Here is a 22182-nt window from a genome sequence, read left to right on the forward strand (position 1 = left end):
GGAAAGAATTTTGAGATATGTTCGAGGTACAATTGATCATGGAATTCATTACAAGAGGGGTCAAAATTCAACTCTGATCGGATATAGTGAAAGTGATTGGGGAGGTAGTGGAGATGATTACAAAAGTACTTCTGGTTATGTTTTTAACATTAGTTCAGGTGTAGTATCTTGGGCATCAAAGAAGCAACCTGTAGTAGCACTTTCAACTATAAAAGCTGAATATATTTCTCTGTCCATAGCTGGTTGCCAAGCACTATGGTTGAAATGGGTATTACAAGATTTGAAGTATTTTCAGGTGAAAGATACTATTATGTTTTGTGATAATAATTCAACAATTGCACTTAGCAAGAATCCAATTTTTCATGGCAGAAGCAAGCATATTAGAATCAAGTATCGCTTCATTAGAGATTTGGTTAAAGATCTTCTAACATCCCCCCTTAAACTAGACTTGTGCAACTCCAAGTTTCTCCTTCAATTTGATAAAACTTTTTCACTTCATTGCTTTTGTAAAAATGTTTGCAATCTGATCTTTGGTTTTACAGTGTTTAATGACAATTTCTCCATCTTTAACCAAATCTCTAATGAAGTGATACTTGATTCTAATATGCTTGCTTCTGCCATGAAAGATTAATCTAGACAAGATTAATCTAGACTTGTCTAGATTCATCTAAGAAAACCAAGTGATACTTGGGAAGGTGCAAAGAATCTCATTATAATTGCTAGTACATGGAACATTTTGGTTTATATGAATTATTTTGGTTCATTGTGTGGTTCATTGCATGTATTAAATTCATGTACTAGAAGTATCCATTGAGTAGTATAAATAGGTGAGTAATGTAAGTGTATTTCAACACACAAACAATTGAGCAATACAAAATAAAGAATTCAGCTTTATAGAAGTGAGTGTTTCTGAATTGTGTGTTTACTAATTTAGTTGAATATATGTGAGTGTATCATATTTGTGTTCATTTGCCCACCAAGTCCAACACATTTCCTTTTATACTAATGCTTTTTTTTTTTTTTTTTTTTTTCGGCCTCTTATCTCTTCCTAAAGCTGAGGGCGGCCGGGATATTAAAGATCTAGCATCTTTCTTAGAAGACCTTACCAAAAAGGCTTATGAAGTCGAATAAAGGCTTTATTACGGTTCATATACATCCAGATAAAGGCTTTTTACAGTTCATATAAGACATCCAATATATATATATATATATATATATATATATATATATATATATATCAAGAAAAGGGAAAAGTGATTACGTACCAATAAGAAAGCATGGTTCGAGTTCTTGAAGGTTCTTTTTTGCGACGGCATTGGACGGCTATTGGAATCCATGAACATTCCTCCACAAGTATTCATTGAGTTCTTCGTTAGTGGGTTTGATTCGAAACCCTTCAGGCATAGTCATCTTGGAATGAGTTATTCCCTCTATATATTAAGGATTGATTTAGATACTCACAAAAGTCTTTGATTAACGGATGCGAATGACCTTTTTTCTTCAATTAGACATCTACAATTGTTTCATTACCGGATTGATCGATTTGGAGGCTTCATTCGCTTCTGTATCATCACTGAAATTGAGGATTGAGTTAGAAGTCTTTGATCAACTGCCAATTACGCAAATGAACCGCCGCAGCTTAGTGTTAGAGGCCCCGCAACCACGACCAAAGCCACCACTTCTTAGGAAAGACAAAGGTTGTGAAGCCCCGACCCTGATACCAAGTGAAATGAAGAAGCTAGCTAGGTAAAGAGGCTCCTAGCGTGGGCGTGAAGGTCAAATTCCCTTTCTTAGAGCAACCCCAGCGCGAGCGTAAGTGTACAATATCTCAACCTGTGTAGAATGAAATGATTTCTTATGCACATTATACACAAGTGGGACCCATGCAATATTACACACTCCACACTCCACAGCTAAAGAATAGAGTAGCGCCTGGCAGTGGCAGTCGTAGCAGGCGTGGTTGGCCATTATGTGCGCCTTTGTGTGTGATAATAATAAAAAATGGAAAAGTGATATTGTGTGATGATTTGTAAAATAAATATTGTATGTGTATTGGATTCATTAATTAATGTAAAGATAGTTAAATTTTATTTAATTAAAAAAAAGTCATTTTTTTCTAAATAAATAAAAATAGTCATTTAATTTGTATAATAATTTAATTAATTATTTTTTTTAAAAAAAGTTTGTACTCTTTGACTTATCAATTTTATTTATTTATTTATTACATAATATTTGTAGGAAGCTATGTAATGCACTTATATATATATATATATATATATATATATATATATATATTTAAAATCTTGTATCTAAATCGAAGCAAACAATTATAGTTGTTAGTATTATAGTTGTTGAGAATAAAACTGTTGAAAAAAAAAAATAATAATAATAATAAATTTATTTTATTATTTTAAAAATAATAATATAATAAAGTGAACAATGAAAAAATAAGTGCACAACAAGAAGTTGGAGCCTCCAAAATAAGTGTACAATCAATTGTTGATGTGGATGTACACTTTACATAAAGTTGTTCATGTGACTATACACTTTATATAAAGTGTAGAATGGGAAAAAAACCGAGCGCTGGGGTTGCTTTTACTATTAATTACTACTACTACCTATCTAATCTAATATATAAAAGATATTGGGCTTGTTGGTTCACTTGATAAGCTAGTTGTTCTACTCGAGCTCTTTTCTTCTAGCAGATGGTTCGTGTTTATCACTATTGTGCTCGTGCTTGCCGCTATTATGCTCGTGGTTGTGCTCCCACATTATGTGACTTAGGCCCAGCTTGGTTGGAGGGTATTGAAAGGAAAAGAAAAGAAAGGTAATGGAGGGAAATCAAATATTGTGTTTGGGATGAGTTTTTAAAAGAAAAGAAAGGAAACCAATTATATATAAGATGTGTTGGTTTTGTTAGCCTTCCAAAAATGGGAGGAAATGGACGAAAATGAAAGAAAAGACTAGTTTTTTTAATGAAAATTTTTTAATACCAAATTTGCCTTTCTTTTTATAAAAGGCAAAATCTATAAAAATGAGTATGATAGTAAATTCATGATAATACTTTCCTTTTATTTCTTTCCCCATACATGATTACTATCATTTCTTTTATTTTCCTTTATTAATTAATCAACCAAACACGATAAGTGGTTAACTATATATCCTCTCTTTTCCTTTCTTTTCTTTTCTCTCCTAACTAATTTTATCTTTTCTTTTCTTTTACATTGTACCAAACATAGCCTTAGGTATTAAGCCTGTTTGTGGGATTCTTTCACTTTCGGATGGACTTTTGCCTAGGCTATGTACTTTTATTTCTAAGGTTTGTTTGGGCCTTTTGGGTTTTCTTCTGCCCATTGTTGGGTCTTGGGGTATGCCCCAAGTATATTTGTATAGTTTTTCCTTTTTCATTCATTTTCTTACTTAACAAGAAATAATAATAATGTTAATGTATAATCTTGTTAAAATATAATCTAAGGCTCCATTTATTTTGACGTAATATATTTTTTAAAATTATATAAATTTATCAAAAACTCATGGAAGCTGTAATGTTTTTTTAAAAACTGTATAAATTTATCAAAAACTCATGGAAGCTGTCTGCTGTTATATATTTCATGCAACAATATAAATATTAATTTAATTTTCAAAGTTTGTTAATTAATTTTTACAAAGTTTACACTTAAAAATAAATTATGTGATCATAAAATTTAACTTTAAAAGTTTGCTTGATAAAAAAAATTTAATTTCGGTTATATATATTCATCTTATCTTATATTAATTAAGTGATAAAAGTTCAAAATTCCATGTCACACATGATTAATATACATTATTTATTTATTTAATAAATAAATCCTGAAATAATTATTTGTAGTTTAATAATAGTATATTATTTGTTGTTCTTGGTGATTTATTGTAAAAAAGGGAAGTGATTAGCGAAGAGTGTGTGTCCAAGCTTCTTTACTGTTTTGAGTGGTCTGTTAGGCCGTCCATATTGATTTTTCATGGAGGGTATACTCTCTTTAAGTATATACTAAATGCTTGATCTTTTGGTTCAATATAACATCTCCATTAATGAAAAAAAAAATTGTATTTGAATATCAGGATATTGGATTCAATTTCCTTTATAGAAAGTTTTTTATTTTTTATTTTTTAATGGATGCAATTTATGAATGAATGAGTCTTTTGATTCACACATCTTATTAAATATCTCTATTCCAATCCATGCATGATACACACGTTTTAATACTAAATATTGGTGTACTGAATGCACTTAATTTATCTGATAGTGGTGCAGCACAAATGGGAGTCGTCAGAACTCATCTGATGAATCAAATGTGGGCATCATTCAAAGGCAATGCTAGATGAAGTTACTTTTATTAAGTTAAAAATACTAATTAAAATGAATTTACCTCCAACAATTATATATATATATATATATATTTATATTAATATTAATATCATAAATAAAAAAAATAAAAAAGTGTACAATAATATTTTTATTTATTTCCTTAGTTTAGAAAACTATTTTCAAAAATTCATACAACCAAGTAGTTTTATGAGTTTTTGTTTTCCGAAAACTGTTTTGTAAATTCTCTTAACCAAGCAGGCTTGAAATATGAAAAAACTAAAAATTGTTCTCTGAAAATTGTTCTTGAGAACTGTTTTTGAGAACAGTTTTCATAAATCTATTCCAAGCATGGCCATAACTTCTTCTTCTTTTTTCTTTTTTTCTTTTTTTTTTTTTTTTCTTTTTGCAAAATTTATAAGAGGGAACAAATGGTGAAAAGCTGCGTAGTCAGTCTTGGCCACAAAATTATCATTACGGTACTTTCTTATAAATTGGAGGAGATAGATATTGAATGATTAGGTTGTGGACACATTACTTTGATTTCACGCAACATTATATATTGGCGGCGAAAATTTGAGACCCCTCCTCGGGTTTAATGGGTCTCTCAGACTCAGTAGTCATAAGAATTTAGCAGAGGCTTCAACAAAACTCTCTCTCTATATATAATATAATCTTCATATTAGAGGAAGAAGAGTGCATATGTTCGGTTGTGATTCTCAGTGCAGAGAAGTTTGCATACAACTACATGAGTACATGTATGATTTGATCCATTCTATGCATGAGTCGTATGCACACTTTTCTGTTTTGAAAATTCACAACCAATTCTTCATGATTGTTATAGGTGATGGTTTGTCTTCTACGCAGTGCTTTTATTTATTTTTCTAATAAAAATTTCTTTGATTCCTAATTGGTAAATTTAATTCATGTATGATCCTTCGTATAGGTGTTTAATTGGATTGATAAATAAATATTTTTTTGAAAGGTGATTGATAAATAATTTCATTAGTTTCTCTAATTAAACTATGATAATTTATGATCCGCATGGAAAAATAAATTGCCTAGGATTGCTTTTTATGTTTTTGATCTTAAAAAACCCTTTGTTGTTGAATTGCAAATTCTTGTGTAAAATAAATTGCCGGGTTCTACTGGGAAAACGAAAGCATTAGAAACAGAATAGCAGCTACATTGACATTGACATTGAGGCAAGGTTCTGAGGTCAGATAGCTTGGAGGAGCTTTTTATAGAGTTTGGCTAAAAAAGTAGGGACTCTGTTTCCCTTGCTATATTTCATATTCCTTGAACTCCACTCTTTCTGATCTTCACATTTGCACATCCCTGTTTTTAGTTTAAAATCTAGAATTATATATTACTTCTCCCAATAAAAATGGAATACACGCAAATATCAATTACCATATATTATTTCACACATTTTGTTGCATGTAAATTCAGGATTTTTCTTATAAACCAAAAGTTAATTAAAATGCTAAAGTAATTCATTTTGACTCGCTCAGCATTTTGGGCAACCAAATTAACCGCATCACAACCTTCTAGCAAATTATTACTACCTTATAAGAACAAAGATAAAAACAACTGATATTATTTTTCTTTTCAAAATTACAAGGCAAATTGGCTCATGAATTATAAACAATTTATTATCCTTTAAACCAAATCAACACTAAGAATCACAACCGAATACAACTAGAATCTCGAATACATGCACCGTTTTCGTTCTGTATTATTGATAGAGAAATGGAGCAAGTTTTGTTTAATTTGTAGAGAGATGAAGGGGGATGAAGTATCTGCTGAATTCTTACATTCATGGTTGACTATTGAGACCTAAGAAAGAACGGATATTATACCCATATTGAAATAATAATAACAATTGTAAATATATTCAATAAAAATGTCAAGAAATATTACATTATTCTTTTGCTTATTAGTAGACGTTTGGATGCCTCTCATGGCACGGTTTGAGTTGGGAAGTTTCTAAACATTAAGGCTCGTTTGTTTCTGTATAAAATTGTTCAGAAAATAAAAAATATTTTTTGCTGTTTGGTTGTCTAAAATATCTACAAAGAAGAAAAATATTTTACACGCCCCGCCCTGCCGATGGACTCGACTAAAAATAAAAGAATATATTTTACGTTGAAAAGCCTAAAGTCAGCAATTTTTATTTTTTGAAAATTTTAAGCTTAACATCCATAATATGATTTTCATAAACAACCTCCATTCAAGCATATTGTCCAAATTCATTACAGGCAAGTAAAATGCATCAACACAACTTCAACTGGTCATCGAAAATATTTGTTACAAGAGTCTACAACTGCAACACATCTCTTTGGATGTCAACAACATGGTAAATGTCCATATACAAATCAATCGAATTACTGGTTCAGATGTCGTAGACTAGTGTGAAAAAAAAATTTGTATGAAAACCATTATGAGGAAGGATGATGATTACAGTCCATGGAAGTAAAATATCATATTAAAATGTTTGTAGCATGTTACTTCATCCAATCACATGGGCAAATAACACGCCTCATCAAATTCAGTAATTTATATCCTGAAAAAGTAAGTCCCACTGTAGATTAATCATATGTCCCTATCCAATCTTTGAAGATCTAGCATATGGGTACAACAACCACAGTATTAAGTTACTCCACAACCAATTCATACAACACATAAAAACGTATCACAACTACAATCTCTGTTATAGTTGGGAGAACAATGATGTGAAAACAACCATTCAAGATCTAGCAAGGAAAAAACCATTTGATTTAAAACATGAGTTGTCTAGATAACCAAAAAGAAATCAAAATAACGACCCTCGAAATCAAAAGGGGATAAAATTTTAACAAGTAATCTAATACTAGAAGTTCCATAAAAAAAACATACTCAGTGCTCTGATTAGACAATGAACAAATCAAGCCTCAGGTGCAGCTGCAGCTGCAGCCGCATCCTCTATGTAAACCACCTTCGCAGTGGGCTTTGCCAACAAATCTGTGTATTCCTGGAATGGAGATCTTGTGAAGCGAGTCTCCTTCCAGAAGTCCGGAGTGAGGAAGCCGTAAGTCTTCAGAAGACAATCGAAAGTGGCCTGAAAATAAAATATTCATTGGATACCCACATGAATTTCAAAATAAAATACAAAATGGAAATATGTTGCCATAATATATGGAAACGTCTTCTGTATTTCCATGGGCCAACTTCCATTTTTCTGTCTATAAATTTTCATGTGGCAATATGGCAACACACTACTTTATTCACAATACCCAAAAATATAGAGCAGCATTCTTAATATTTATTTGCTGATATTTATTCATTACCTGTTCAACGAGTGTCAGGTGAGATGCAACAATATTTAAGCATTACCACAGCAAAGATAAAATTAGATAGACAAGCAATCAACTCAAGATATACAAAGGAAAAGGGGAAAAATTAATTAAAAATTTATGCCTATCATGTGCATAAATAGTACGTTTAACTTGTCAAAAAAAATAGTAATTCACCTTTAATTGCAAGTGAGATACTCGACTCTTACAACAGCCATGGATGATCAGAAACAACATTGAGATAATAAAACGTAAATCAGTTTCAAGAATTAGAGCCCTCTCTGATGATAAGGAACAAAATCCCACAACATCATTACATAATAATGATCACAACAATTTGGGACTCAAACTTTTTCCCTAAACACTGCAATACTCTAACATAATAATCTGGCTTTAAGAATTTGAAGAACACTGCAAACCTGAGATCATGTTACAAAAGTATATATAAAAGATGGTTTAACCAATTTCACCAATTTAATAACATATTGGAAAAACGGATGTACCATCTAAGAAAAACACACTACAACCTAGAATAGAATATCACAAAAAAGCTGGATATTTCAAGTTCATCCATTCATCCTAGAATAAAAATTTGAAATGTAACTACACTGTACTAAAATATATGATGGACAAACAGCAGTACCACCCATAAAATCCAGACCAAAAATGTTTACTCTTGCAAAAAGAAAATGGATCATCTGGATGTTACAAGAGTATATATCCAGATGGTCAAGTTTCTATATTGTAATCATTTTCCACCACTGACCACTAGACATAATTCATATGTAAACTTTCAACCGTTTCTTAACAAATCAGCCTGTTAGTTGCAGGAGTATCAGATTTAGATTTCCACCAGAATCACTGAGGCCAACATTTTTTCTTTTCCCTTAGTAAAGAGTACATAAACAAGAACAAACAAACAAAAAAAACCATATCCATAGCTCATACATAATACATACAAATGAATCAAACACATATATACTTGAATAAATGAAGCATGCATACCTAATTATACCTCATTATCAAAATGGCCATCTAAAAGTAAATCCAAAGATTATCACATATATAAATCCAAAGATCATCACTAACATAACACATATATAAGCATACGTAAAGCAAAACATGCCCATCTAAAATTAAATTCAGCAGTAAACAATTATCACTAACATATACACATATATACTTTGGAATAAAATGAGATTAGATCGAACCTTGACGAAATTGCCAAGAGTTTTGGTAGACCCACGCGAAGAAGTGAACACGTCTTCAATCCCAGCGAACTGCAGCACCTTCTTGGGCACCCTGGCCGCAACAATACCGGCACCCCGTGGTGCCGGAACCATCCGCACCGTGACTGACCCACACTTTCCGGTGACCTTACACGGCACCGTATGTGGTTTACCAATCTTGTTCCCCCAGTACCCTCTCCTCACTGGAATCACCGAAAGCTTCGCCAGTATGATAGCCCCACGAATCGCCGTGGCTACTTCTTTGCTGCACTTCACACCGAGTCCGACGTGGCCATTTCCATCGCCGACGACGACGAAAGCCTTGAACCGGGTTCTCTGACCAGCCCTGGTCTGTTTCTGGACCGGCATGATCTTCATGACCTCGTCCTTGAGTGAAGGTCCCACCAGAGTGTCGATGATCTGGTACTCCTTGATTGGGAGTGAGTGGAGATAGATCTGCTCTAGGCTCCCAATCTTGGATTCCTTCACGAGACGGCCGAGTTTTGTCACCGGCACCCACTTTTCTTCTTCCGCCCCACCCCTGCCGCCGCCACGACGGCCTCGGCCACGACCACGACCGCGGTCGCCCCTGCCACCGCCACGGCCAAAGCCTCGCCCGAAGCCACCGCGTTCTCCTCCTCTCTCAGCCATACTTTGGTTGTTGTTGGTGGAGATTGGGGAAAGGGGGTAACAAAAGTAAATATATATACGAGAGTTGCAGCTACTGAACCCTAGAACTTGTGTTGTGTGTTTGTTTATATAGTAGATGATTAAGAGAAAAAGTAGGGTTTGCCTTAGTGGACGGCTGGGCTGAAATAATAAACTGACAAATTCAGGCTAAAGCCCAATAAATATAATCTTGATCAATCAAGAGTCAGGCTGGGCCTAAACTGGTCTTCATTTCTGTGTAATGTGCTCAACTCTGGTCTATTGGGGTAGCCCTAATTGAGCCCAATTCTTGTGCCACATTACTGGAATTTTAATAGTAAAAAATATAAATTTTAAGGAGACAATTGACGTTTCATTTGTTGATCTTCAAGTTTTCAAGTTCAAAAACATATCCTTAACGACTTAACAAAAAACTTTCATTTTTTTTTTTTTTAGTACAAAACTCAATAAAACATTTTTATAATATATATATATATATATATATATATATATATATATATATATATATAACAAGTACACCTAATGATATGTCCAATATTTGGAGGGTTGATAGTAAATTTTTATGTAGAGCAAAATGGATATTCTCTTACACACATTCTAAAATCATAAACCTCACACTACATTACTACATTACATGTATTCGTGTCGTCAAACACTTCCTAAAATATTAAACTATTATGAGACGGAAGAAATATAATGTTTAGTTTTCTTAATGTTAATTTACTTTTATATTCAAATGAATTTTACTGAAAATATATTTTAAAAAAAATGTTAGCTGATAATTTCCCTATTCAACATAAAAATAAATAAATAAAAACTTTGAAAATCCATTTTTAACTCCATTTTTAGCAAGTAAGGTGAAGTACATATGATTTTTTTTTGTCTTTTTTGTCATGAAGTACATATGGTTGATTCAAACTATTAGTTTATACACAATTCAAGGGACATTCCCCAATAATTACAATTGTCTAGGAAGAAACCCAAGTGCCCCATTCTATTAGCAAATAGGTAGCAATAGCATGAGCCATGGAACCTATATAGAACACGAAAAGAAGGGTGCCCATGGACATCATGAAAAAAAAAAAAAAAAACCAACGAACTACTACTGTCTTTCTCTTGGCCGTTGGGTCATCAGATTGACAGGGCTATTCTTTCAAAACCATTTTCAGTTCTCTCCTCTGTCGTACTACGCGATTCGCTCAACCGCTTCCTTCGCCATCTTCCTTGCCGCCACGGCTTCCTTAACCCTTTTCTGGACTTCAACTCTAGCAACAGACGCCGCTTTGTCCATCGATGCCAATGAAAGTTTTGCAGTAGCCAATAATTGCTTCACTGAATCCTTATCGATCGCTCTGCTGCTACTCTCTGTTTTCGCCGATTCTCCTCCATCACTTCCTTCAATGTTCTTCTTCTCAGATGAGCCTCTAGGGTTGAAAAAAGTGAAATTAGGGTTCGCACAGGGAGGGCATTTGTAGAGACGAGTGAAATTGGAGCCGACGCAGGAGAGGTGAGAGATGGCAAGGCAGTCCACGCACATGAGGCGCTCGCCAACAGGAGGAAGTCGGTCGTAGATTTCGAAGCAGATGGCGCAGAAGTAGCCAGATCTTTTCTTGAGGACACAATCCGCGCAGAGACGTTGGTAGGTGCCTCTCTCGTGGAAGTGGAAGTGGGAAAGGAACACTTGCTCTTCGCAGTCACAACCACTGCATTCGGACGGGTGGTTTCGTTTCATTGCATCTACTACTGACTCTTGAGTATGCATGGCCATGGGCAGTCAATCTCAGTAATTAGGGTTTGTTCTTTGACTTAAATCAAAGGTTTGTTGGGCAAAGGGGGTTTGGGTTAGCTCTTGGAGTTAGGGCAAAACACAAAGAAATGGAGAAATATAAGAGTCATATGATATACATATATGCATGCGCATATACATACACACACGAAGTGCTAGATTGCAATAACAAGAAATGAAGAGAACGCGAAAGCAAAAGAAGAAAGAACGGATTGTGGGCCACTACACACGAAGTGCTGCATTGCAATAACAAGAAATGAAGAGAACGCGAAAGCAGGAGGAGGAGGAACCTAGTGTTCCACTTCAACGTTAGAGAACCCAGTAACCATCACCATCTTTTCTTTTCTTCTCTTCTCTTCTACTTTCTATGCTCTTTTGTCATATTAATTACTACATAATTATTTTGATGGTCACTCTTAAAATTAAAAAAGAATGTTACCAATTACAAATCTCATTACTTTTTATGCTTTTCTCAAATGTTACCCTTCATCCCAACTTTTGCACCATGATCATATTGAAGTCCATTTACACGATATGTGATTAGGTCTATAATACATGATTAGGTCTTTCGTAATCCATCTTAGGCCTCAAGTTTCTGGGCCCAGCAGCATATGCTTACTTTATGTTCCCAAATTTACCCATGTCTTTTAATCAACTGAAACAAAGTTCAACTTGATATTGCAACACGCTAACGCACAAGCACAGCATTGAAAGCATAGGGTATATAGGGTACCAAAATTTGCAATAACTAATTCACTAGTCACCCAATGGAATTAATAATGCCCTTGCAAGCAAAATCCAACAAATCAAGCGTATAATTTAAGAAGTACATGTGTCGTGAGGGATGAGGAAAGCTACCACTTCTAGAACGCAAGCTTATTCTCGACTTACTGGATGAAATTTCAGCAGCCACTGAAAGAAATGCTGTTGTCAGGAAGGAGGTGGAAAGCTACCGCTTCTAGAATACAAGCTTATTCTCAGACTTTTAGAATCCATATGATATGATTTTAAAAGGTCCATTATGCCGGGGCAAGAAATGCTGAGCCATCATTCCTAGTGCTGGCTTGAATTTTCTCTGATGACAGGCTTGAGCTTTAACCTGCATGCTAATACCAATTGAGCTATCAAATTTTATTGATAACCACCATGTCATAAATAAACTAAAAGATCAAAGGTTATTCATTAAATTCGATCAATGATGACTCACCAACAACTTACAGTGATGCCTGATGTGTCTCAACAAAAACAATGGTCAAGAACTCTTACTGCCTCTTGAAAACTTTACTGCATTAAATTTGTAATAAAGTGATGTTGCATTAAATTTGTAACAGTAATACATAGCACATACATGTTTTCATGCACCACCATACTGACTGAACCTCTACAAAAGAGCTGGTCATCCCCATGTTACACCATACACTGATAACATTTGCTTGGTTTATAAGGCCAAAATACAAGTCATAAAACCAAGAAACAAGTTTTTTCTGTTTCTTTTTTCCTTTTCTGAAAAGTACATTAAAAAGTTGTAACATAAGTAATAGACGGAAGTAATTCTTCTAACTACTGCTTTCCAAACAAAATTTGATCATTTTATTTAATTTCATAGGGCATAAACAGCCATTAACCTTTGAAAGTAGGTCTCTAGCCCCAGCCTGTATTGCACATCATGCAACAAGCTTTCACTAACTGAGCAGCCTAAGATTTGATCACCATACTATTCTCATCTTTCTATAAACTCTCTCAACGAAGCTCCGTAAATTAACTATTCATCTTTAATCCTTCATAGCCTCCAATGTATTTATGACAATTTGTTCCTATACTGCTAAATATTTTGTAACTGAGATTTGCCAACCTATCAAAATTATGCCTAACAGAGATGCCACCCCATAATAACCTCCTTTACACAAATTTATAGTATTGACTAGTTTTTTGTGAGTGCAATAAATTAATAATGGGAGAATACAAGGGTAACCCTAAAGAACTAGAAAATGTTGATCAACTAGAGAAGATCTTCTAAACTTATAAATGATAGATGTTTAAACATCATATTATGTAAATGTGATTATAAAAGTATAAAACCAGCCAAGTTTTAAATTAAAAGCAACACTTGAACGTGTAGAAAGATGTAAATAATAAATATCAAATTGAGAAATCTGGGATATCTAAGTAGCATGCCTGGCAATAAATAAATAAAAAGAACACAAAGATGCAGGATAAAATAACATAATCATCTTTCTGATAGCAAAATACTTTAATCACATACCAGATAATTCACCTCCAACATCCAGATAATGAGATCACACAGGGACAGTATATAAGTTGTAGCATACAGGTAATTGATAACAGAGAGAAGGGTGGCGTGCTTGAATAACTGAAAGGGCAAATCACATAATCTCATTTAAGGAGTGTCTTCACAATGGACTTGACATTGAGCTCCATGAGGTCTGTATAAGAAGACTGTCCACAGACAACAAACATGACAGGTGCTCCGGATATGTAAAACATCAACAGTGCAGCTCCAACATTAAATGATTTCAGGTGTCATAAACCAAGTCGAAGATAATAAAAAAGAACTATGCTATACAAGCCCAAAATTAAGACCCACTAAAGAAGATAATCACTTCCTATATTCATATGGAGCAAACATGATGAAATGTTATCAAACTTAAACCATTGATGAAATGTATTCATTGTGCATTGATTATTCAGTTCATCTTTCGTTTTGAAAAGAAGTTTCCAACTGAAAACCACTTAAGATATTCAGACTCAGCTGTAAAATAAGATCATCTACCTTATCATCAACGGTATCAAACTTAGTGAGCAGAATTCCATCAATCAGTCTGGGATAAGGAGAGGCTGAAAGATCAACCAGTGCCTCGCCAACGAACAGGACAAAATCAGGATTGTTGAGATTAATAAGCTTTGAAAGTGCTCACATTAATGGTTCATTATCCTGTAAAATATAGTACAACAAATCTTTACAATGCAACGGCATGCAATGAAAATTAGAAGTCCATTCCATATGAAAAATTAATCCATGCAACTGTCACAAGATGTGATGGCCACTCTCATTCTACCATTCACCATGTTCCAGGGGGGGCCCACAAATGCCTAAACCATATTGACCCACACATTGATGTGAGGGTCATATGAGATGATTTCTCCGTAAAATTATAAAGGACACAGTTCAGGTGTAACATTTGTTGCAACAAGCCTTGCTCAGGTCAACCCAGTAAGACATATTTAATGGTGGGATTCTGTTCCTATAATTCCTTCAGACGTGCATATTATTTGCTTGCAACAGCAGACCATCTAACCAGTTACAACACATAAATCCTTTGAATGGTGATGTTAAATAATACCTGCATTCGACCTGCTGCTGTATCAATAAGAACAACATCAGAGCCAATCCGAGTGGCTTTTTGAATCGCTTCCTTTGCTACAATTGCCCGATCTTTCTCATACCCTTCTCAAATACAGGGATTTTTTTTTTATTATTATCATAAATATAGGGAGATCTGACAAGGGTGGTTAGTTACAAGTCAGTTATCACAATTATACTCTGAAGGACTGTCCATCTTGGGTATCATTGCTTGCTACTGCAGAATCTCAAGATCAAAAGAGAGATGTGTCATCATAATCATACCTGGAGCCTATGTGCATGAGTCCACAGCTGCTCAACAGCTCCAGATCAAAACGTATCGCATGCAGCCATCATGGAATTGACCTTATGCTGCAGAAGCCAGTAAGCAACCTGCAGAATGAAATTTGGGAATAGCCAGTCAAATGAGAAGCTATACGTTTAAATATAAAATCTATAAAATATACTAATATAAATTAAGCTTAACCTTATCAAGAATAGTAGATTTTCCAACTCCATTAACAACCACTACATATGGTTTCCTTTGCTCCTCGGCAGCATGCACGTCCCTTAATATGTCAATATCTTCTAGGAGTTAAAATACGAACAAGAGCCTCTTTCATTGCTGCTGTAGTCAGAAAATTCAATTAATAGTATTAATATTTTGCAACCAGAAGCAGTAAAAGAGACAGTGCAGAAGTCGGTGATGAGTAAAGAAAAAATTACTGAGCTTTTTACCTTCCAGACTTTACTCTCACCTTGATCAGTTGCCACAACCTGTGCCCCCATTCTGACTCACTGGATCTGTAAAATCCAATTTTGACTCTGGAGGTGAATCATCCCAATCTCTATTTTTCTTCGTTATCTTTTTCTTTGGCTCTGCCTTGGGACCCTTGTGGACAAGGGTATCAGTCTTTTTCCCACCTTTAGCTCTTAGCTTATGCAGCTTATGTACATCAAAAGCCACAGAATTAGAACTTGCATTCTCTTCACCACTAACAGCACCCATTATGGAAGACTTCTCAATTCCAACATAATTCCCATTCGAATGCTCATTTTGAATTTTGCGACCTTTTCATTTTTCACCATCCCAGCTATCATTCCCCGATTCACCACCACTCTTTTTTTAATTACCTCCATCAAGGCCAGCCTTTTTCATCTGACCTTCTTTCCTACCCAAGTAATTATTCGTAGGCTTACCCAACTGCTTTGATTTCTTCATTTCTTTGGCCCTATATTCAGCCACTTCCCTAAGCTGCCTAACTATGTCGTCAAAATCATCATACACAGTCCATTTTGGATAAAATATTTCCGAGAACACTCTCTTCACCATAGCAAGCAGATCATCCACATATAGAAGATGGAGAACCCACTGATACACCGCAACAAAGACGAGGCCGAGTTCATTGTAGAACATCCATTTGAGAGTGTGTGCGGCACCAGGAGCATCATAGTTGTATAATGAGGCACCGGATCGTTCCTCCAAAAGGTAGGATGGTGACCCTCTAAGAGTGTTCCCGATCTCTTTACATGTCCAGAGGATCAATCCCCTTGTAAATATCAGCAACTGTCCATAAATACAAAACTAAAATATCCATAATATTTAATACTCGGATTTTTTTTTTTTAAGAGTAAAATAATATTTCATATGTTACATAAAACGTTCACCATGGACTCTTCACTGATTTTGAAGTAATAATGAATCATATGACACAATTTGTATTAAAAAAACATTCACAATCCACAATTGCCTCAAAAAAGCATTCATACACTCCACCTTTGAGGTTAGCTATGTGAAACTAATTTGTATAGCACAAATATAACATCCCAAACCAAATTACCAACACCATAACACATCCTCAAACCACTTAAAAATAATCCAAATATAGAGAAGTGCTATAAAAATTCACAAGCAACTATGCAAGTTAACTATAACTCCATTCAAAAGTGCAACCTACACGATTCCTGAAAATTTTATAGTCCACGTATACATATACACATATTAAACTATATATAAAGCATTTGGATATAGGAACAAATACTAATATCAAAATTCAAATAGCTAGTAAGATCTATTTATCAGCTGAACTCAAATTTTCCTAAAATACACAGATTCACATTAAAGCGGATCCAAGTGACCTCACAGTCTAACAATCGACCCTAACGTGGGAAAAATGTAACAAGAGCAACAATATAAATATAAAGAAGGAAGTGTGTCTCTATAATCGAACACCAAAAATGAGACAATTATTAGATAATGAAATCATGATTTTTTTCGTCATGCAACATATAGCAAAGACACATGACTAATTTTTATTATCAGTTAGGCATGAGATTCTGCCAGAGATTTCTAAAACAAAATGACATAAATTTAAGGAAACCAGTAGAATTACATCATGTATTAAAAATTGAAGGGCGGATAGATTTCTCTTAAAATGAAATACAAATAAATTAAAACGCTTAAACGACACAAATGACAATAAATAAACCCAAATTATATTATAATATGTTCAAAAACCAGACAACCAATGCATTCATTACATTCAATAGAACAAAATGCTACCAGACATAATTAATCTGATCTGAGTTAATTTTGCTTCAACTCAAGTAAACTCCACAAAGCCCCGCGTCGATTATTTGTGAACAAATTTCACTTTCCTTAACATCTAAAACATTAATGGACCTAACAGAACACACAAATTGTAACAAAAATGGCAACAAAAATAATAATAATAATAATAATGATACATCCCCAAATCGCATAACAGCCCAGTTATAGTTGTCAAAACACTGGAAACTTCTACAAAACAAACTCAACCATTTAAGCAGCTTCAACTCAACTCAACTGAATAAAGCCCAATTATTAAATCAGCTCAAATGATTAATGTGAAAACTTGTACTCAAACTAGGATTAAGAACTTTTGAACCATAACACCTCTAAATCTGAACAAAAATCAGGTTTTTAAAATTATAATTGTTCTCCTTCATATACTGTTCCTTTTCTTCTATTGCTCTGTACTTTAAACCAATTTGTGTTCCAAGGTTCTTTCATGAACATTTTTGACCATCCACCTGCCTATCCCAAGTGGAGTGCTTGATGTTAGCATCACACGCAAACCCACAAAGACTTGTATGTAGAATCGTAGATATAAATAATTTGTGTAGTACAAATATCATATCCCAAACCAAATTACTGACAGCATAACACATCTTCAAACCACTTAAAAACAATACAAAGTTACAAACATAGAGAAGTTTTATAAAAACAAGTAACTAAGCAAGTGGAACTACAAAACCATAGAAAAGTGTAAACTACATGATTCCTGTATACACATATCGAACTTTGTATAACATAATAACAGCATTCAGAATTCAGATATAGGAACAAATACTAATACAACATAATCACAGTATCAAAATTTGACGAGCTAGTAAGATCTATTTACAGCTAAACTCAAATTTTCCTAAAATATACAGATCCACATCAAATGACTTCCTAATCGACCAATCGACGCTAAACATGAAAAGAATATAATAAGAGCAACAACATAGAGAGTATTCGACCATGAAAGGTTACGAATCTAGACATCCTAAGAGAAAACTAGGGTTAGGGTTCAGAATAGTATAAAGTACAATTGAACCCTAAAAGAAAGGAACTTTCATAAAGACCCGAGTTACCGATCTGAATCTGACAACTGGTAAAAGAACGCCGACGCAATCATCGATCAATTCCATCGTTTCATTCTCGGACTCAGACACATGAAAATCCAATTATCAGCTTGCTATCATTTCCACGCTACCGAAGGAGAATCACAACCCTGACAAATGAGCTAGGCTCTGCGTTTTCCACTCCCAGCAAAACCAAATATGCAAAGCTGTGTAAAATATGTACAGAAAATATACAAAGATTTTGTGTCTTTTGAGTTGCATGTTGGTCGAACTGGTTGGATGGACGCATTTGTCAGGATTGTAATTCTCCACCGTTTAAACGTAAAAACGATACCAATCCATAAAATGGACTCTTCATTGTACCTGGGCGAGAGAAAGAAACGAGAGAGATCGCCTAGATTTGGTTCCTCTCAAATCTCAATTGAAACAAGAATGACACACTTTTGGTCTTTTATGCTCCGTTTGGTAGGAAAGATAAAAATTAATATTATAATAAAAAAATATTAAAAATAAAATAAAAAAATTCTTCAAGAAATAAAGATACGCGACCGATCGGTCAGAGCGGTACAGCTAAGCTTTAAAGCTTATCAACCGATCAGATCAAGTAAATTTATAAGGAGTATTTGATTTGCTAAATAAATGAATTATCGAATTATTAATTTATTACTTAAATTTATATTCAATTTGTTAAATTAATAAACTATCAAATTCAGATTACTCAAGGGTATTGAACTGAATGTTTTAATTCATATCTTATTTATGAGAAATTATAATTAAAATTAATTATATTTATAATTTATAAAATATAACGGAGTGAAAAATAATTAATATATAAGATGATACATAATATATATAATGATAGATAACTAATATATATATATATATAAATTTAATAATAGATAACTTATATATATAACATTCATATTATATATATAAAATTTTAATTGAATCGGATCATTATTAAAACAGAATACCTTTAATTGAATTGAATAATCATATCGGATTTATATTATAATTCGATAAGCGCAGTCCATAGCTCGAACTAATTGAACCTTTCAACTTTCAATTTCTATATCATGATTTTACTTTAAAAATTAATCATCCTATGAAACTAAAGTTCCGTTCAGTTAGAAGGAAGGATTGTAAACGAATAATAAAGAGAAATAATATAAAAAGTTTTTCGTGCTGATTGATAAAATTAAAAACTAAGTACTCAAGTTCTCGAGTGGTAATCAAAAAATAAATATTTACTCTATTATAAGTGGTGATTATCGATTTCAGCGATATTCAAATTACCTTATAAAATGCACTTAATTGAATAAATATTTAATCAGTTTAAAATTAAGCAAGTTATCAAATAACACCTTTATCGCTAGTCTTCGTTTGGATAAAAGAATTTAGAAGGAAAATAAATGATATGAACTTCTACGTATTTGTTGCCCTTGGGAGAGAGAGAATAAATTTTTTGAAGACGTTGGAGGCATAGCAAGTAGCAGTGATAACATTTTTTGTTTTCGGAAAGTTAGCAGTGATAGCATTTGCCATCATTCAAAAAGTAATAAGATTTGAAGAGAAATTACAGCGGGTTAAATAATATTTTCATAATCTTATTATTACCCTTAACAATAAAAAAAAAAAAAAAAAAACTTGTTATGACACTTGAGTTACATCTTATAAAATGTTATGCTAGTAATTTAGTTATTTTACCTTTTTCTCCTCTATCTTTTTCCAAATAAGGATACGATCACTATTTTTTATTTTCCTTCATAATTTATTTAAACATTAATATAAATTATTTGACCCTAACCGTTATATTCATAATGGCTACATTTCATGTACTAAAATTTTTATTATGTAATGGCTTTTTAATATTAAAAATGATGAAATTGTTTCTCAACGGTAATATTTTTTAATCAAATACTATTTATGCAAAATTATTTAAAAAGTTAGGATTGATATTATAACTTTAAACAATACGTTATTCATTATGGACTAAAAAAAATTAAAAAATAAATTAAACAAAATAATTATAAATAACTTAAACAATATAATATTATGAATTGGAATTAGAAAATAAATAGATTAAGGATTACAAATGCATTGTTTGTGGTAGAATTTTAAAATTTAAAACAAAAAAAAGTTAAAAAAATTAATTTTTAAGAGAAAAAATAAAAAATAAAAGATTTTTTAATTTATTTTTGGCCCAAATTAATTTATTTTTGGACAAACAGTACCTAAACAATATATTTTTATGTAACAAATTTTATTTTATTTAAAAAAAAGTTCAAAATAATCTATTTTTGAGTTTTTTTCAAAAAAAAACTTGCAGCCAAGCAGTGCCTTATGGCATTGTTAATTAAATGTGGCTAGCGATGCCGTTTTGACGACGAATAAGACCAAAAAAAACAATTATAACTATCGGACTTGTGGACCCACCCATTTTCCACTAGGTTGGGCTGCTTGACTCGCGGAAAGAGCCTTCCCGAGCCGGTGTGAATGCTCTCTAAAGAATCGGATCAAGTGTCAACTTGATAGTCGTTGCATACCTAGCGTCCACCACACCCGTACTCATTTCAATTACTACTTTTCTTTGCTATAGAAAGATATTTCGCTTCAACGGCTTTCATCCATCTGCTCTCCATTTGTACTTTCTAATCGTTTGAAGACTTTCATCCATTATTTGCAAGACAGGAGTGTTAGGCGTAAAACAAAAGGCAAAACGATTTTGATACATTTAATATATGGGTCACATAAGTGCATCACATGAACCACGATCAGTCGGCCCACCGGTCGGTATTTTGTATCATTTTACGCAACACGGTTCTTTTGCTATGTAAGTTGTAAGTGCATGTCATCTAGTTTTTGTTAATTCAATTGATTGACCAACTTACATTACAAGTAAAATTCTTACGTCAAATCGATTTAAATTAATTTCTTTTTCCTCTAAATTAAATAACTCATTTTATGTGCTTTATAATTTTAGAAATAAAATATTGCTTTCTTTTTAAGAAAGTAAATGGTACAGAAAATAATGAAAAAAGGGTAGAAGAGCTATTAGAAACCCTTTTTTTTTTTTTTTTAAAAAAAAAAAAAGACCCGTTATCTCTTCCTTTTCCTTTTTCCTTTTTTCTAATCCCTTAATTGTCCTCTCTCTTTTATACCACTTTTCTTCAATGCACAGAAAATAATGAAAAAAGGGTTGAAGAGCTATTACAAACCTTTTTTTTAAAAAAAAAAAAGACCCGTTATCTCTTACTTTTCCTTTTTCCTTTTTCCTTTTTTCTAATCCCTTAATTGTCCTCTCTCTTTTATACCACTTTTCTTCAATGCCAAAATGACTATCACTATGGGTTAATCATGAAAAACATGGACCACTTGCAAATTCATAACCACTGAAAACTACAGATGCCTTCTGCAGACGTCATTTTCCGAAGCTTCGGAAGTGGACTTTGGTGATAAATCATTTATACAACTTATTTGTCAACATTAACTTTGAAATAAGCTGCTGCATGTAGAGGTCTTCAAGGTCACCAATTGTGCAAAATTTTTCTCAGGGCCAACAAAATTTATGTGGTAAAAATTCAGGAAGGAGCAATGTTGTGACGAAGTGAGTTATGTGTTTAAACTGACTACGAAATATAGATAGTGTTTTCTGGCTGGACTAACGACATAAATTGTCAACTAAATAGGGACTTTGCTTCCCTATTTGGAGACATTATGAAATTAACCACAGTTGGCTTCTTAAACATATACCCCCAAAATTGTGGAGACTCAGTACATATAATCCAAAT

The 22182-nt window shown here is 33.2% G+C and overlaps 2 protein-coding genes and 1 pseudogene across 2 annotated transcripts; all 3 read right to left on the reverse strand.

The window, feature by feature from the left end:
* Nucleotides 1-7099: 7099 nt before the first annotated feature.
* Nucleotides 7100-9643, reverse strand: LOC132291990 (small ribosomal subunit protein uS5x-like). Its single transcript, XM_059790319.1, has 2 exons — nt 8889-9643; nt 7100-7442 (listed from the first exon to the last, which is right to left on the reverse strand). The coding sequence occupies exons 1-2, from the start codon at nt 9555-9557 to the stop codon at nt 7269-7271; spliced, it is 843 nt and encodes a 280-aa protein (XP_059646302.1). The 5' UTR covers nt 9558-9643; the 3' UTR covers nt 7100-7268.
* Nucleotides 9644-10761: 1118 nt separating this feature from the next.
* LOC132289011 (uncharacterized) lies at nt 10762-11343 on the reverse strand. The gene has a single exon (XM_059789900.1). It carries the CDS (start codon nt 11341-11343, stop codon nt 10762-10764), a length of 582 nt encoding a protein of 193 aa, XP_059645883.1.
* Nucleotides 11344-15052: 3709 nt separating this feature from the next.
* LOC132289026 (uncharacterized) lies at nt 15053-18457 on the reverse strand (annotated as a pseudogene).
* Between the last annotated feature and the right edge of the window lie 3725 nt (nt 18458-22182).

Source organism: Cornus florida, unplaced genomic scaffold (genome assembly GCF_030987335.1).
Source record: "Cornus florida cultivar Cherokee Brave unplaced genomic scaffold, ASM3098733v1 CherokeeBrave_3.0.0_Hap2_Chr02, whole genome shotgun sequence".
In the NCBI taxonomy this organism is placed as follows: domain Eukaryota; kingdom Viridiplantae; phylum Streptophyta; class Magnoliopsida; order Cornales; family Cornaceae; genus Cornus; species Cornus florida.